Source organism: Grampus griseus (genome assembly GCF_964374135.1).
Source record: "Grampus griseus genome assembly, chromosome: 2".
Classification (NCBI taxonomy): Eukaryota; Metazoa; Chordata; class Mammalia; order Artiodactyla; family Delphinidae; genus Grampus; species Grampus griseus.
The window spans coordinates 87,585,813-87,604,867 of NC_139018.1; the positions used below are offsets into that span (position 1 = coordinate 87,585,813).

The following is a 19,055-nucleotide window of genomic DNA, read 5'->3' on the forward strand; positions in this document are numbered from 1 at the left end:
TTCCCTTCCTTCTGTCTCTGAGATAATGCATGTGTTGTCATCTTTTTAATGGCTTAGAGAAATAAAAGTTAATTTTAACAAAAAGGATCAAATTAAACTCTTTTGCTTTTTTCAAGAGCAAATTTATCTTCCATGGAAAGAAAATGTTACATGAAATCTAACTGGAAATTGCAGTTGGTTTAGTCACTCAGGTTTTCCTGATCTGGACTCAGTTCCTTCTGTGTGTCCTGAGCCAGCAGATGCAGTGTGTTCCTGGTTAGATGGGAGTGTGTTCCTGGTTAGATGGGAATTTAAAACAATTTGAAAATTAGTTTCATTATTTCTGTCAACTGAAGTGAGATACCAAGACTCAGCAGTCTTGCTGCATCCTCTAAGGTATAGGAGTTAATGTTTGAGTTTTGATCAAGAGCTGAGATGCCACAAAAGGCTCCTAAAAGCTTTAATAGCTGGGTGTTCATTGTCTTGAATACTTTCTCCCATACTGTCTTAGTGGAAAATCCTAAACTTAATTTCTACTGTTAAAAGTACCTGTATTATTGAGTGGTTTCAGCTATGGTGAAAGGCTTTTCCTAATGTCCACATTTAGGAGATTTTTCCCTTGTAAATAGAATGTGATTTTTTTTTTTTAATCTAAAGGATCAAAATGTGTCCTGTAGTCAGTTTCCATTTTATCTTCCATATAAGCAAGCTTCAGACACACAAATGAAAATGTGTGTGTTTCATAAAAGTATATAATTTATTATAATTTATGCTCATTTTACCTAACTTTTATAAAAGCATACAAGTGATTTTGCTCTCATGACTTCATTTATTCTGAAGATTTCTATTCAGCCCCTCCAATGTTCCAGGGAACAGTGGTGAGCAACACAAGCCCTTCCCTCTTGGAGCTTTCATTTTTACTAGGGGACAAATCATAGTCACACAGTTACGTTACAAATTAAAACCCCTCTTTTAAACTAGTTTTATAAAATCTACACATTTGGGAGTTTAAACTTGTTTTATCTAGTTGTATTTTGAAAAAGTTAAAACAGGAAAAACTTTTTGAACAGTATATTGAATGCGTTAGAGTGCTTTAGGGAATCATCTATGTTGATGACAAGGTAGACTCAGAAATTCCTGTGATCTCTGAATCCTGTGAGTCCGAATGCAAATTTGATGACTAGCAAAAGTAGTTTCTTTCTAAAACTGCAAATACATGCTATTGACCCTCAGATTCCTGAATAACTGGAAGGGGTTTAGTATAATTTAATTAAAATAATCATTAGTATCCATATATATATATTCAGCTGTCTCCTGTGTCTGGTGAATTTGCTGCTATTGGAGAAGAGTTATCAATAGTGATTTGCAGTTATGTGCTGTACCTGCCTCTCCAATTTCCTCGTATCTAAATGTTTATACAAATAAAATATGGAATCTTACTTAGGTCCAACCAGGACTTAAATGCTTTTGCCTAGTCTTATTTTTTTCAAAGTAGGACTGTCTTTAAACCTTTCAGAGGTAGGTGATCATTTAACTCATGAACATTTAATTAAAAGCATTCTTTGTAATAAGGGAAAAAGAATTGTTTATACTACATTTTGTCTGGTTTTAAAATTCTTCCACTTTTCCATCACCATTGGCCCTGATTAAAATATCAGTTTTGTTGTTATTAGAGCTATGGCAGATTTTGTTGGTAGAAAATGCCCCTTTCTTGAAATTGGATAATTCAAAATATAGGTATGTGTAAGCCCTAGCTCCTGAAAAATTGTATAGTGGGATTAAGACACAAGGAAGCCAAACTACCAAATGAATTAATGTATGCAAGTGGAGTATTTCAAGGTGATCTGTATCAGTTATTAGTAATATTCAGAATCTAATATTCTGAGTGCTAAATGGAGATTAATTATTACAAGTATATAAATATTATTATAAAACCTTAATACCTTTTTAAAATGATATAGCATTTTTCAGTTTCATTGGTGAAAGATAAGTTTACATTTGTAATACTTAAATCTGAATTCATCTTTTCATTCAATCCCTGTTTTTTCAAATGATCTCTCACCCCCCCACACACACACGCATGCAATTAAAATAAAGATGGGTGTTTGGGAAAAGTTGAAATGATGGAATGTTTTGGCCTCTGCACCTTTCCTCAAAAACTATAAGAGAAACTAAAAACATTTTTTAAAAATGCCAACACGGAAACATTCCTTCTTATATTTTCTGTTCTGGCATGTGCAGGGATAGGGAGGCTGTGTGGTCTTCTGGTTAGAGCAAAGGACTGGGAGCCAGGAGGATCCTGGGTTCCAATGCGGGGCTAACCACTGACTTACTGTGTGACCTTGGGCAAGTCACTTGACCTCCTTGTGCCTCAGTCAACCATCTGGAAAATTGGTTAAAAAGCAGGACCTCGATGACAACCAGATGCTGCATCTGAACTGAGCTTTCCTGGGTAAATAAATTACAAAAACAATTTACAGAGTTTTTAATCCCTCTTTATCACTTAATATAACATTTTGGGATAAAACAAAGTTCTTTAAGGCATGGTAATATTTGGTTGTAAGGTTTCAATAATTGCTAAGATTTTTTTTTTTTTTTTTTTTGCGGTACACGGGCCTCTCACTGCTGTGGCCTCTCCCGTTGCGGAGCACAGGCTCCGGACACGCAGCCTCAGCAGCCATGGCTCACGGGCCCAGCCGCTCCGCGGCATGTGGGATCTTCCCGGACCGGGGCACGAACCCGTGTCCCCTGCATCGGCGGGCGGACTCTCAACCACTGCGCCACCAGGGAAGCCCACTAAGAATTTTTATAATAAAACTGTAGCCCAAAGCTTAGGCCCACACTTGCATTTGAATTTCCTTTGTGAGAGAAAATGATAAGGCTTAACTTGAAAAGCCTATGGTATGTGTATTGTATATGTGTTTCAGTATATGTTGTGCTTTTTACATATATATATATATATATATATATATTTTTTAGTTAATTTGTTTTTACTTTTATGTTTAGGCACCGGCTTTTCCGCGAACATTGTGTTTGTGTACAAGGAAACTATATAAAGGACTTAAATATCCTTGGAAGAGATCTTTCAAAAACTATAATAATTGACAACTCACCACAAGCCTTTGCATATCAGGTAGGAAGAGGGTTGCTAAACAAACTCAGACAAATGCTGCCAAAAGATTTGATGGGATAACAGAATTTTCACTGGTGGAATTTCCCTGTTTAGTGTCATCTTTTAGAATTAGGAATGCCAAATTAGTATATTCCTTGTGGAAATTTTTCTTTTAAATGAAGTACAACATACATAAAAATCTGAGTAGTAAATCTGAAGTAGTAAATCCCTAAGAAGGGACTATAAGATATATATCATTTAATAGCATTCTTATCTATTGTTAAATCAGTAATTTGATTATAAACATGTTTCAGAATTATGAATAGCTTAACCATGTTCTTCTGGTCTGTTTGATTTGGCATTTCAAAATATTTTCTTAGACTATTTTGTCAATATGTTTGTACCCTTTGTCAATGATTCTTAGAAATATAAATTCAACTAGAGGGAATTGCCTGGCAGTTCAGTGGTTAGGACTCAGCACCTACACCTGCTGAGGGCCCAGGTTCCATCCCTGGTCAGGGAACTAGGATCCCGTAGGCCATACAGCACAGCATATGATAGATAGACAGATAGATAGATAGATAGCAGACAGACTGACAAGAGATTAGCCATCTTTGCAAGATATATTTTACATTATGAGTATGTTCATGTGATATGGCTGAGATTTTCTTCAGAATAAATCAGTACAGAATTGGAATGGTGGAAAGTGGGTTGGGTGTAGATGAAACAAGCTTTGCCCGTAACTTTTCTGTTTCAAAAATGTCCATAATAAAACGTAAAAAAGAATACATGGGGAAAAATTGCATATATGGTATTGAAGTATGTTCAGTTTAGGTCACTACTTTTATTCACTTGCATTTTGAAATAATGTTTTTAAGAATTGGTTCGTAAATAAAATAATTTCAGTTATCCTCCATCTCAAACACAGTGTTCTGCATAAATGTTAAAAGATATTTTATCCTAGAGAATATTTACTATAAAACAAATATGGTTTGTATTTTTGTTTTTAGACCAATGAAATACCATTGAGTCAATTTGTTATGTTCCTACTATGTTTCAAGTTATCTTGCTAGTTGCTGGGAATAAAATAATGGGACACAGTCCCTGTGTAAGAGTATATGCTTTCTAATAGTATTCTCTGTTGAGATTGGTAAAATTCCTTTATTCAAAATGCCTAGCATTGACTAATAATATTTCTTGAATGAATAATGTTTTTAGTTATGTTAATGCAAAACTTGTTTTAATGAATATTTCTTATTAAGTTTTATATACACTAAGAATAAATTACTCTGAAAAACCAATTATGTTTCAGTTCCTTCCTTAACATCTGTCTCTTGCACTATTAAGCTGTCAAAGAATATGACAGACATAAACTCTGATGGCATTCCTTTTTTCAAAGGAACTTACTGATTAATGTTTACTAAAATCTGTTACTTTTAAGCTTTTCCAAAGTAGGCAAAATGTAAATGAAAAGAGTTAATTACTTATTTTTCACTTTAGCTATCTAATGGAATCCCTATAGAAAGCTGGTTTATGGATAAAAATGACAATGAACTTCTAAAATTGATTCCATTTCTGGAGAAGCTAGTAGAACTGGTAAGTATATCTTATCATTTTGTTAGGTTTTTGTTGCTTTAACTCTGTTGAAATAAATCTTCTCAGTTGCTTTATGTGTACTAACTTTAAGTCAACATGGTGGGACATTAGGGCAGAGATTGAAAAAAGATTACAAGCATTTTTGAAACTTATAAATTATATTAAAATTATGTTTATCAGTATTTAAAAATTTATATATCGAATGTTTTATTTTACCAGACTTCCTCTTGCTAACTAGTTGTTACTAACTAGTTTTGTTAAATTGATTTTGTAGTTCAGGTCTAGAATTAATGCTTATGGTACTGAAACTTTATTCTGGGAACTTTTTCCTCTGTGTCCATGGATTAATTTTAAAACTTACTATATAAAGTAGAATTCATTGACTGAATGCTTTACCTATCTTTTGGTTTGACCTCTTATTGCATAATTGTTCTTACAAAATTAATACATTAATGATAGGCTTTTTTTTTTAATCTAAATTTAACTGCTTCTGTGTAGTATCTTTTTATTTGGCAAACAAAATAATGTAAATTATAAAATATTGATAAATGGTGGTATAGTTTCTTTGCAAAGTAAGAATGTTCATAATGTTATGGGGATCATGTCTTTGAAATTACGTGGCTTTTAAAATGTCTATTTCTCCACACAGAATGAAGATGTTCGACCTCACATCAGAGACCGATTTCGCTTGCATGATTTGCTGCCCCCAGATTAAGTACAAAGACTTGTCAAATCACTGAAGGGGGAGAGAATGCAGGACCCTTTTGGACTAAGACAAAAACATTGCCATTACTGTTGAAATTTTGCATTTTTGTACCCCGTCTTGCTTTTCTTATCTTGGTGCCCAATAATAATCAAGGGTTACAGAAAGAGACTTTATCTCAGATTGAATACATACAGTAGGTAGGCTAAAACAGAAGAGTCTTTAGAACTAGTGCAACTTCCAGTGAAATTTTTTTATGTACAGGACATCTGCAGTTTATAAAGAATTCTGTTTCTGCCACCAGCAGTTTGACCTGTAGTCACACAGGATTTTATGATAATAACAGAGATGAAAATGGACTTTTATTTTCTCTCTGTTTGGTGCTCTAAGTGGGTTTGTAGCCACTTTTCTGTTACTTTAAAATTCTCATTTCAACAGGAATGGCCAGTAAAAGTTGTTTTATTTTTCCTGTTAAGGTTTATAACCTTTTTACATTTTTGACCTGTATTAGATTAGAATTTCATTATGCATTCCTTTTAGTTGAGGCGCTTCATAGTTTTCTGGAAATAGTCAATTTTTAGTTTTTTATTATACATTTGAATGGCCGTTTTCCTGCTTTGTCTGCCTGCATATTGTATATTTGTTTAAAAATATTCTCTACTTTTAGTCCATGTAAGTTTCATTTAGAACATGCATTTATATTTTGTTTCTGTAATATTCTACTGTAGGTGAAATCTTTTCAAAAATCAAGAGACTGGGTAGATAAGAATATATGAATGACTAATATTCAAAAGATTTAAACCATTGTGATGGCATGTGTTCCCAAGTGGTAATATCTTGCAGTGGCACACAGATTTGATGGATAAAAGGTATACCTCAGACTTCACTGTGCTCACCAATCTTTGAGGAGAATGAGTTTGGTCACCTGTTGGGCTTGATTTGGTTACTGATGCCTTTGGTTTTCTCCAGGAATGAAGTATTCAGCACAGTGATTCAGTATTTTTAGTTATTTTGCATGGGCTGGTAGTACCTCTGTTATGCTCTCAGTTACAATCAATTAAAACTCTGTGTAACAGTCTTGGTACCTTACAGTAGCTATGCATAATCCTGTGGCACAGTAAACTCCCAAGCCACCAATGCAGTTAATATGTTCTCATAGTGGTTTTCTATGCTATATGAAAATAGTCTTCAAGCCTTGGTTCTCTAATGCAGCTACCACAAGAGGTTGATATTTTTATAGTGGCGTGTAATCTCTTTTTCGGGAGGCTTTTTATGGAAGGTAGAATTTGTAAAAGTTAGTATGCTTTGCCTCTCAACTGCATTATCATGCCACAGGCTCAGACTGTTTTTGTGTAAAGGATGTCAAAGAACGGCACTTTTTCTAAAGAGAAGTTTGATATTTTGTATGCTTGTTAAGAAAGTACAGTATTGGAAATTAAAGGTGGACAACTGATAATTGAGGAGTATGTCACTTAATTTTTTATGTATATTACCTGTTTACTTGTACAACTTATTGTACAAATTACATGCAGCTTCATTTTCAAATGAATCCTTAAAATAAGGAAATCTTTTTAGGAAAACATTTAATTTTTGTATTTTTGATTTTAAAGGCATGAGTTATGTCAATTTTCAGTGTATTAATGAAGATTTTAACTTTTCATCAGGTTGAGTGTTTTCTTACTATATTATCTGTTGTGTATGTAGTTAGCATATTGTGTCACTGAACTGTTTAAAAATCTAGCATGTAGAGCAAGCCTGTTTTGTGGAAAATCCTTATTCATTAAAAAAATAATCATGGCAGATTTTCTGCAAAAAAAAAAAAAGCAAAAGCATTTGCAATTCAGAATACTGGGGGTTTTTTTGTTTGTTTGTTTTTAATTTAAAGAAAGGTATTTTGCTTGCAGGAAAAAATACTACAGATTCATTTTAATGAGAATCTTTGAAATGTATTTATCTTTAGGGCATCTGGGCATCTTTATGCTGTTTGTCTTCTGTCTTTCTTGAAATAAAATGTACATATGTTACCTTTACATATGCTCTTGCTCAAAATTGTGAACCTGGTTACATTTCTCCTTGCTCCCTTTTTATGTTCAAACAGCAAAACCCAAAACCTATACAGGATCTAAATTTTCAGCTTGCATTATAATTGCTGAAAGCTTTTCTGATTAAGTAACTACAGTCTCAACGGGCTTTCCCACAACTAAAAGGGAAATGTAAGCACCTATATATACCACTGTGCCTATAGGCACTTTAAAAACAACTTTTAATCATCTTTTATTGGTAAAGCTGTTTTTGATCCTCTGCTAGCAGAGCTCTTTTAAGTTGACTGACAAATGAATCAAGCCTAACAAGATTCTGTAAAGAAATAAACTAAGGGAGAATTTTATATGGCCTGAGAAAATTTCTTGAGATCAATTCAGTCTCTTTTTCTTCATTACTTGATTTGAGTCATTTTAAATTTGTTATTAATACAAAATTTAAAATAAGTTATAGAGACAGTTATCCAGCTTCCTCCACTTTAAAATGTGTTATCTTATTACCCCTTCTTTGCTTTATCTGTTGGTAGATATTACCTTAAACATTTCCATTAGTTAAATGGAGGTGTTTATGAATTGAGATGTGCCCAGCCTCTTCAGTTCACACAGAAAACATGAACTCTTAAAAACTGACTAGTAAATGCAGGAGAGATGGATACCTGATAAGACACGGCAAAAGTGACCTATATACACATTACGACTCTGAAGTACATATTATGATTGTGATATTTCCAGTGGTAAATGTCTGACTTTTAAAGACATTCTTTTAAATATTTGTATTATTGTTAGGATGTTTTAATCAGTTGTGTTTTTTAATTCCATGTAATATATGTAGCCCTAATCAGATTTATAGCACCATATTTCTCCTTGGGTCTTAAAAGAGAGTTGACAACAATTTAAAAGCATAAATTGTTTTATATTAGCTAGTATGTATATTTATTTACCTGATGGCTTTATCTTGTTTCCCAAAATTTTGGGGGCATTTGTTGAAAGCATTGTAACTTCTATAAATGGCTATTTTCTTGTATCTGTCAGTGAAAATGGATGTGTACATTGTGTTTTTATATTACTTTGGTTTTCCTGGTTTGTTTGTTTTTTGGGTTTTGGGGGGGATGTTAAACATAGAATCATTTTTTTTAAAAAAGTTATCTTTGGCCAATGACTTTTTCAACTAGATATTACTTGCATTCAACCATCTAAAGAAGTTTGTTTTTTACTGTTTCGTTTAGTCAGCTTGCTGAAAAACAGAGACTTCATCTCATCAATGAAGAAAGCATTTCATTATTCCTACAAATCTTTGCAGCGAGCACAGACTTCTTCATAAGGACCAGATCTTTTCCACGTCTTGTGTCAATCACATAAAGCTGAAATGTAAAGGACACTGAAGCCTTCATTTAATTGTCCTAAGATGATGGTGTTATATACTACATCATTAGCTAGTTAAGGTTTTCTGACCTGACTTCTCTTTGTCTTCCTAGGTATTTATTTGTTATCTCTTTTAAACTTGTGTTTCTAAATTAACTTAGTGTTAATAGTCACCCACCAAATAACTATGCCAAGTAACTAGGAAAGAATGTTTATTTTATTTCCCCTTATAGGGGAAGAGTGGACTGGGAACAAAAATGTATGGGCCAAAAGGCCTTAGGTTGTCATTCATTCACTTTCTTATTCCTCTCATGAGCTGTTTTTGAGTATAGTATTTTTTCAGTGCTTATGTGCTTGATTATGTCATTACTTCTCATGTCGTCCCCTGAGTTAAAAGCCTGCTAAGAACCTGTATAAAATACATTTAAAAAATTTCAGAATAAGAACCACAGAACTCAGTATCTTATATTTAAATGCTATTTAAATTATTATTGGAATCCAAGTCTCATTCACTAGGATACATTTTTATAAAATGTTTCTCTGTATCTTGAATTGAAATTACTTGCCCAGAGGCAAGAGTTCCGGGATTATGTGTTTTGAGAAATTTTTAAAAGGGGAGATGAGAGCAACAAGTTTATACTTACTTTATGGTTTTTATATTAGTTATTAGTATTTTAAAATATATCACTGGTTCCCAAACCTGACTCTTCATTAGAATTACTCTGTGGAGCTTTTGAAATACAGATTCTTGAGGCCTGACCTCTGCCAAATTGTCTCACTGGGTCTAGAGTGGGGCCTGAGAGTTCTGTATTTTTTGAAAGCTCTCCAAGTGATTCTCATAGATTTGGGAAATCACTACTTTACTTAATGTGACAGTGGTTTGGGAGTTGAGAATAGGCAACAAAATTAAGTTTACCAGACATCTCTTTGTGGTAGAGTTTTCTTTTTTCTTTTTTTAACTGGGACCAGATTTCACAGAACTTATTCAAGATGCATGGAGGAATAATAAAGAAGATTGAGGTTACTGCTTATTATCATTCATGTCTTTCATACTTTTTAAGAGTTTGCATTTTCTAGCACTTGGAATAGTTGATCATACACACAACTGAAGGACATATCCCTGAATGAGACCATTATATATATTAACTGTAAAATATTTCACTATTTTTTTATTTTATAAATCTTTGTAGAAATAAGCAATGAAATACTACTTTCATCTTTTGAAATGGGATTTTTCAAGGCAGTGTCCTTTTGGCATTAAGGTAGGGGGGAGTTAATATTCTCTCTGCCTTTTTCCACATGAATCAATATAAAGTCATGGACATTTAAAATATTCAATTTAATTTCTACATATTTACTATGCAGTATAGCCGTGAACAAGTAATGTAGATTTAGTTTTCTCATCTTCAAATGCCCTGATCACCCTACCTCACAGGGTTGTTGTGGGGATAAATAAAACTTTTATGGAAGCACTTTTCTTTGGTGATATTTTATCAGCCATTAGAAACAATATAATATCTAACAACTTATATTTGTATAGTGCTTTGTTTACAAGTACACAATTTTTTCACATTGCTTTCTCTTTCGATGATCTGTAAGGAACGTAGAGCAGGTTACAGATACGGAAAAAACAGATAAGGAAACAAGCTCAGAGAGGGCTGTGACCCAAGACCACACAGCTGTTCTAGGAGACTTGAATTCAAGTATCATTACCACAGGCTATTTCCCAAGGCATTGGCATTTTTGTATAATCATGTTTGTACATAAATACAAAGCTTTCCCTAGTTTATAAAATGAATGTAGCCAAGAAAATGTTCTTATAAAAGAATATATTAACTCAGTGCAAAAGCTTGTGGTACAAACTAGGCCCTAGAGTTTAACAATCCAATATTTAAACTAGAAGGAAATTCCATCTTCTAAGTGTACATCTTTATTTTACAGATGTAAAATGTGTCTAGAAAAGTGTCTTCCCAAGATCACAAAGCTGGGATTAGAATCTAGCTCTCTTAATTACCATTACTCAAAGTAATGACTTTAGGAGGAATAACAGTCTTAATTTCTGGAACTACCAGAAGTGCAGAAGTTGCATAAAACCTGAATAATGAAGTGGTTAGCTTTAAAAAGTAGAGAGAAAATGGCAAGAAAGAACCAGATTATGGTGAGCTAAAATGAAATTATACTTGATGTAATGGGCTAAATAACTCGAACCAGTATAACAACAAAATAGCAAGCTGGTCCCACCGCAATCTCTGTGATGAGACTTAAATACAGTATTGTTAACTCTAGTCACCATACTATACGTTAGATCCTTGGAACAGTAGATCCTCAAACCACTAGAAGTCTGTACCCTTTGACCAACATCTCTTCATTTTTCTCACCCCCCCAGTTCCTGGCTGGGATGAGACTTGATAACTATTTTCCCTGAGCTTCAAAGGAGTGTGATGCACACAGACTGGTTTGAGTGTCACTGCAGTAGGCCTTTAGAAATAAATGACAGGACTTGGGAATAGCTGACTTAGGAGTATGGGTAATAAAAAGGAAAGTTCAGAGTCAAAAGACCTGAATTCAAGAACTTAAGAACTCATCCACTTACTAGACAAAGGAGTTCTCTGATCCTTAATTTGTTCATCTGTAAAATGGGTGGTGAAACATGTATACAAATAACTACCAGAACTGAAATGTTAAAGCAGCTAATTTTCTTGAGGGTGTGTGAGATCTATACAGGGTGTTGGGAGATGTCTGAAGCTAGAGGGGGCAAAAATGAGCAGTAGAATCAGGTTATTGTAATACCACAGATGTCAGGGAGATTTTTTAAGAAAGACATGAGCAGCAAGCAGTCTGGAAAGAAAGACTGGAGAAGTGGTAATGGAGAGGTCACCTATGATTGTTAAGAACAGCGGTCCCCAACCTGTTTGGCACCAGAGACCTGTTTTGTGGAAGACGGTTTTAACACGGCCTGGTGGTGGCGGGAGGGATGGTTTCGGGATGATTCAAGCGCATTACACTTATTGTGCACTTTATTTCTATTATTAGTACATTGTAATGTATAATGAAATAGTTACACAACTCACCGTAATGCTGACAGGAGGCGGAGCTTAGGCGGTGATACGAGCGACGACGGGAAGTAGCTTGTAAATACAGATGAAGCTTCGCTTGCTCACCGGCTGCTCACCTCCTGCTGTGTGGCTCGTTTCCTAACAGGCCACCGACCGGTACCTGTCCGCAGCCCGGGGGTTGGGGACCCCTGATTAAGAACATTTTGGATGAAAATAATGCTAACTGCGAAGGAAGAAATGGAGGATGAGGAAATTAAAGAGTGAGCATTAAATGGCTTGAGAAGTAAGTAGTTGGGGTAGCAGGCTCATGTAAATGACTTGCCGAGTTAGAAGTCTCTTAGTAATCAGTGAACCAAATGAACTAGAGCTTTTAGTGGCTCCCATATACTGAGCTTTAATGTTATATTTGATGTATGACAATTGTTGAAGGTAGCTGTAGGTAGCCTTTCTGATGACAGTAAAAGTCGTTTAAAAACACTGCCTTAACTACGCTAGGCTCTGTGGATGGCAGAAGAAAGCAAACCTGACACTGCCCTCAAGCTAACAGGCTAGCAGTGGAGACTGACATTTGCTGGGAAAAGGAACACGAACGAAAAGATTGGCTTTGAGGGCTAATAACACAATCTAATCTGAAGTCAGGCTTGGATTGGCTGAAGAAGTATTAAGTTGAGATCTGTAGAACATTTATTGAAAGAATATTAAGCCAGGCTTGGTTGGGGGAGGGGGTAAAGTTAAGCAAGGGGGTAAATAATCAGATTTGTTTTAAAAAGATCACTTTGACTGCTGAATAGGGAATAGATTGAGTGGGAGACCAGTTTGAAGAAATACAGACGTTGACCTAATTCGTTCCACACAAAAAATTTCCTTTCTCCACGATAATATGGTTAATGTATTGGGTTAATGTATTAACCCAATGTAATGTAATGTAATGTAATGTATTAATGTATTGGGTAGCATCGTAATGGACAATCTGAGGTCGGAGATTGGTAAAGTTCTAGGGAAAGTATGGCTTGCCCAGCTTAATGATAGAAATGGGAAGGTACTCTAGGATTTTATGGCACCATATAAAAGTTAAGTACGGAAAAATGTATAGGAGTTGAAAGGAGACAGATGCTGTCATTTCACGTCTTGGGTAGGCTCTTTAGGGGAGGAGGGTTAAAATGGAAAAAGTCATTAGTTGTTTCTACATCAAATCATGTAAATCAAATCAGTGATTTTGGTATTTTATAAATGAGTGGGGGTTTTTTTGGTGGGGGGGGGTGGTTTGGCCAAGCGGGCCAGCATGTGAGATCCTAGTTCCCCAACCACGGATGGAACCTGTGCCCCCTGCACTGGAAGTGCGGAGTCTTAACCACTGGACCGCCAGGGAAGTCCCTATAAATGAGTTTTAATCTGGTGCTATTTGCAATTAAAACCGCCTCCTCAGCCTGGCCTTATTTCATCTTTAGGAGATTTTGAATCTGGTGCTTAAGGCACTGCACTTAAAAATAAGCCATAAGCAGCCCTGCTTCTTTTCTGCTGGCATTTACTCTCCTATGGCTTTAATGATGAAGCTTCTTAAAGGCAGAAGTTTTAATGTTAATTTGTTCAACAAACACGGATCAGTCACTCTGCTCATCTGTAAGATGGGAATAGTGTTATGTGTGATTATAGGGTTTCCCTAGAGATTAGTGTGTGGTTCACAGATTAGTTTTAAGGAATAATCGAAGTCTCCAGCACAGAGTTCTTGACAATTGTCTCCCAGCTTCTTTATTTCAAAAAGCAGCATGCACAATTCTGTGAATAAATTCTATTCTCAATTTCTGTTTCAAAACTTTATCAATGAAGCATACATAGAGCCCATGTATTTTTTGCATAGCACCTCCAACTCTCACACCCTAGTTTCAATTGCATGTGGTTTAATACCTTGAAGTTAACACGCCAGAGCCTAGAATAGTACTTGGTACAGGGTAGGCCGTCAATAATTATTTGTTGAATACATGATATAATGAATGAGCTCATATTTCAAAGTTTGGACTTCAATTTATAAGTCCAGAAAATTGATTCTGAATGTGCAACTCAGAATTGATGAAATTCAGAGGAATTGGTTCACACTAACTAAACTCACAAAACACTAATTTTTAGGCCAAATATCAATTCCATTCATTTACCTCCTTATGAAACTAAATCACAGTCCGATGCCAGCTTGGTAAGGGTAGAACCAGAAAAAAGGTCTACTGAAAGAGAATCATAACGGCTAATATCAAGTCAACAGGATGCCCTCATCTTCATCTCTGCTAGGTATCTGCCAGAAGTCTGCAGGTCAGCTTAGCCTTTTCTCTGGGGACTGTCCAAATCTTATTCTTTGGCCTCACCTCCCCTATATTTCACCTTCTTTCTGTTAACATTTTTTGTTTGTTTGAAGGTACATTGTCTTAGAACATCTTCAGGCAAGTAATTACAGATGACTGTACTACCACTTCAGAAATACACAGGCTTGCTTTCCTGAGTCTTCACCTTGGGATATTCGATTGAATCTGGCACCTTCTTAGCCAATTATTTACTATTTCCTAGTTCAGGTCATTGCTATAATGCTGTGGGCTTACTAGTAATATATTAAAAAAGCAGCTTTCTTTGGGGTGCAGCTGTATTAATTTTCTTTTGAGACTACCTTTCATGAGGAGAAACAATGGCCTGATGGGCGAGTTTTTCTTTGAGAAAAAAACCAGTTTTGCCTAGAAATTTATTCATGCAGTCATTCAACAGTTATTAAGTGCCCACTATGTGCCAAACAGACTTAAGTATAGCAGAGCTTAGCCTCTCAAGATTTCTTATCTGCAGATAAGAGTACTATGATGTATTCGTTAAAAATTTTAGCTGAGGCCAATAATGGAATTTACTGGAAAGATACTGGGGTACCTCATGGCATTTAAGGAAGAGCTGGACAACTGGACCTCAAGGGAAGGCAAGAGGAAGTAAGGTCGCTTGGGAAATCATCACTTCATCAGGAGGTCTTTCCTTCAGGCTGCTGTCATCTGCCACCAACTCCCAGGCCCTGAGAGTCTTGAGTTCCAAATTCTAAAGTCCTGGGAAAGAGAATCTTTCCATTATCACTGTATAACAATTCACCTCAAGACTTAAGAGGCTTAAGATAAGTTATCTCTCACAGATCTGTGGGTTGGCTGGGCTCAACTGGACAGCTTTTGCTTGGGGTCTTCTGTGGTTGTGATCAAATCGTAGTTGTGGATTGCAAATTCCCTGGTGGTCCAGTGGTTAGGACTCCAAGCTTCTACTGCAGGGGGCCCGGGTTTGATCCCTGGCCAGGGAACTAGGATGCCACAAGCTGCACAGCAAAAAAAAAAAAAAAAAAAAAAAAAAGGGTAGCTGTGGATGGAATCATCTGACAGTTCAACTAGACTGAATGTCCAGGATGACTTCTTTGCTCCCATGTCTGGCATCTCTGCTGGGATAATCTGGAACAGCCAGGGGCTGGCTGAATACTTCTCTCTCCCTAAACAGGCTCTCTGTAAAGTTATCTTGAAACAGCATGGCAATCTTAGGGTAATAAGACTTCTTAAATGGCGGCTGGCTTCTACCAGTGTGAGCATTCCAAAAGGCACAGGTGGAAGCTGCAAGGCTTGTTATAGCCTAGCCTTGGGTGTCACTTCTGTCCTATTCTACTGGTTAAATATGAATCATAGGGCTACCCCAGACTCAAAAATTATATAAGGGCTTGGATACTATTCATTAAAGGGCCATCTTTGGAGACTAGCTACCAGATAATTTGATGGTTCCACTGGGTTATTTATATCCCACCTAGGGGCAGATTCAGATTTTATACAGCTTGAAGCATATACAATTTGGAGGGCTTTCTTGAAGAATGGAAGGGGCCTATGCAATGAGGGGGCCCTGAAGCTACAGCTTCATTAGATTCATAGATAATCTCCTTCTGACCCCCCTTCTCAAATCAGCTATGGTAAGGGAGTAGAATGGCTTGGGGAGCCCACCTACTCTTGTATACTAGGACGATTTCCAGAAAAGGAGAAATCATTGTGAGCCTTCCCCACTCCTCACCATAAGTGTCCAGTGTTCAGTTCAATATAATCTGATCATTTGAATGTTTAGAACTCAGGTCTCCTGACTTACAACAGTGAATTTTCAAATATACTATATTGCATAGTATTTAAAAATTTGTATTAAAAAATGTAGTAGAATTGGAAGGATACAAAATTTTTTTTAACTTACTATCCTTTATATACCTTTTTCTCCTGGCTACTTTTAAATGTTGATGTCCTTCAAGGTTTCTCATTCTATCCTATCTTCAGATGGCCTCTACTTCTCTTGATTCCATCTACCCCCATCATCAGATAACTCCTAATCCTCTATCTGTGGCTCAGACCTCTCTAGTTCCAAATATATACTAGACATTTCTATTTGGATGCCTCAGAGGAATGTCAAGATCTGTGTGGCCAAAACTTAACCTATCCTCATTCCTTATTATGATGAGAAACACCATTCAGGCATCTTCAGAAACATTTACGAAGCATTTACTACATACCAGGCACTGGGAATACAGTAGCAAAGAACACAGACAAAATACCTGTGCTCCAAACAGATATTAAATAAGGAAACAAGGTCATGAGAAATTGTGATAAATGCTATGACAAAACCAGAGTGACAAGATGAGTAACTGGGAGAGGCCCCTTGCTGGAGGGAGAACAGGGAAGAACTTTCTACAAAGGTAACACCTGAATTTTGGAGGAAGAAAAGCCAACCATGTAAAGGTGTGGAAAGAGCACTGTAGACAGAAAGAATAGCAAGCACAAAGTCCAAAAATAGGAAAAGGCTTAGTAGCCTCAGAGGGCCAGTAACAATGATGTTAATGAGACGGAATGGCATCATAAGGGGGTTGGTGGGAGGTAGGAGTCAGATTATGCAGAGCCTTGTAGGCCATCATAAGGAGTTGAATCTAAATCCAAAACAAACAAACACCAAGAAGCCACTAAAGGGATTTCAACTAGGAGGAAGGGGTGTGATGATCCAATTTACATTTTTTAAATAAACTGCCTGGTGTATAGTGAATGGACTGTGGAGAGGGAAGAGTAGAAGAAGGAAAACCAACTGAAAGCATATTATAGTAGAACAGCCTAGAGAAAGCTTGGATTAAGGTGGTAGCAAGAGACATGGATTCGAGATTAACATTGGAAGTAATTCACAGACCTTGGTGATGGACTAAATTTAAGGGGTAAGTGAGAGGCAGAAAGCAAGGATAGCTCCCAGGTTTTTGACTTGAGCACCTATAGATGGATGTTACTTCCACTCAATCTCCAAAGGCATCATCCTCTACAGCTCCCTTCCCCTCCTCCTCCATATCCAGTCAGTCACTGTGTTAGTCAGGGTTATTCAGAGAAACAGAACCAGTAGCATGTGTATATATAGAGAGAAAGATTTATTTTAAGAAATGGCTCACAGGGAATTCCCTGGCTGTCCAGTGGTTAGGACATGGCACTTTCACTGCTGAGGGCCCGGGTTCAATCCTTGGTTGAGGAACTAAGATCCCACAAGCTGTGCAGCGCAGAGAAAGAAAGAAAGAAAGAGAGAGAGAGGGAGAGAGAGAGAGAGAGAGAAAGAAAGAAAGGAAGGAAGGAAGGAAGGAAGGAAGAAAAAGAAAGAAAAAGAAAGAGAAATTGGCTCACGTAATTGTGGGAGCTGGCAAGTCTCAAATCTGCAGGGCAGGTCAGCAGGCTGGAGACCCATGGAAGAGCTGATGCTGCAGAGTCCAAAGGCAGTCTGTAGGCAGAATCCCTTTTTCCTCAGTGTGTTTTCTTGTCTTTTTTAAAAAAATTAATTAATTATTTTTTTGGTTTTCGTTGCTGGGCGTGGGCTTTCTCTAGTTGTGGAGCGCGGGGGCTACTCTTCATTGCGGTGCACGGGCTTCTCATTGCAGTGGCTTCTCTTGTTGCAGAGCTTGGGCTCTAGGCGCAGGGGCTTCAGCAGTTGTGGCACACGGCTCAGCAGCTGTGGCTCACAGGCTCAGCAGCTGTGGCTCACAGGCTCTAGAGCACAGGCTCAGTAGTTGTTGTGCATTGGGCTTAGTTGCTCTGAGGCATGTGGGATCTTCACGGCTCGAACCCGTGTCCCCTGCATTGGCAGACGGATTCCCAACCACGGTGCCACCAGGGAAGTCCCTCAGTGTGTTTTCTTTTTCTTTTTCTTTTTTTTTTTTTTGCGGTACGCGGGCCTCTCACTGTTGTGGCCTCTTCCGTTGCGGAGCACAGGCTCCAGACGCGCAGGCTCAGCGGCCATGGCTCACGGGCCCAGCTGCTCCGCGGCATGTGGGATCCTCCCGGACCGGGTCACGAACCTGCGTCCCCTGCAACGGCAGGCGGACTCTCAACCACTGCGCCACCAGGGAAGCCCCCATTTTTAAAAAAAATAAAAATAATTAATTTTAAAAATTTTATTTATTTATTTATTTTTGGCGGTGTTGGGTCTTCGTTGCCGCGTGTGGGCTTTCTCTGGTTGCGGCGAGCGGGGGCTACTCTTCATTGCGGTGGCTTCTCTTGTTGCAGAGCACGGGCTCTAAGCACGCAGGCTTCAGTGGTTGTGGCTCGCGGGCTCTAGAGCACAAGCTCAGTAGTTGTGGCACACGGGCTTAGTTGTTCCACGGCATGTGGGATCTTCCCAGACCAGGGCTCGAACCCGTGTCCCCTGCACTGGCAGGCAGATTCTTAACCACTGCACCACCAGGGAAGCCCTCGGTGTGTTTTCTTAATGCCTTCAATTCATTGGATAAGACCCATCCACATTATGGAGGGTAATCTGTTTTACTAAAAATCTGCATCTTAAAGGTTAATCATAAACAAAAAATACATTCACAGCAACAACTAGACTAGTGATTAACCAAAAACTGGGTACCATGGCCTAGCCAAGATGACACATAAAATTAATCATCAGAGTCACTAAATTCTGTTGATTCTGACCCTTAACTATTTATCTGATTGGTTCCTTCCTCTTTGGCCACTGCCTTGCTTTAGGATGGTGTTCTTCTCTATTAATTCATAAAATATTTACTGATGTATTAGATACTGTGCCAAATGCTGGAGATATAACTGTTAATAAAAGACAGGTTGTGCCCTAGGGACCTTACATTCTAGTCTTTCCTTGCCTTCTGTCTTACCTCCTTCCAATCCCTCTTTATCAATGGATGGCTGTATAGCATTGCCTCT

General features: G+C 37.2%; 1 protein-coding gene across 1 annotated transcript in view; it reads left to right on the plus strand.

Annotated features, from left to right (window-relative positions):
* CTDSPL2 (CTD small phosphatase like 2) overlaps window positions 1–7,182 on the plus strand; it is a 67,899-nt gene extending 60,717 nt beyond the window's left edge. Inside the window, exons 11-13 of the mRNA XM_082681971.1 lie at window positions 2,986–3,112; window positions 4,592–4,687; window positions 5,337–7,182. Coding sequence (XP_082538097.1) covers window positions 2,986–3,112; window positions 4,592–4,687; window positions 5,337–5,402 — 289 coding nt within the window. The 3' untranslated portion in view covers window positions 5,403–7,182. The remainder of the gene's footprint in view (window positions 1–2,985; window positions 3,113–4,591; window positions 4,688–5,336) is intronic.
* Window positions 7,183–19,055: the final 11,873 nt, after the last annotated feature.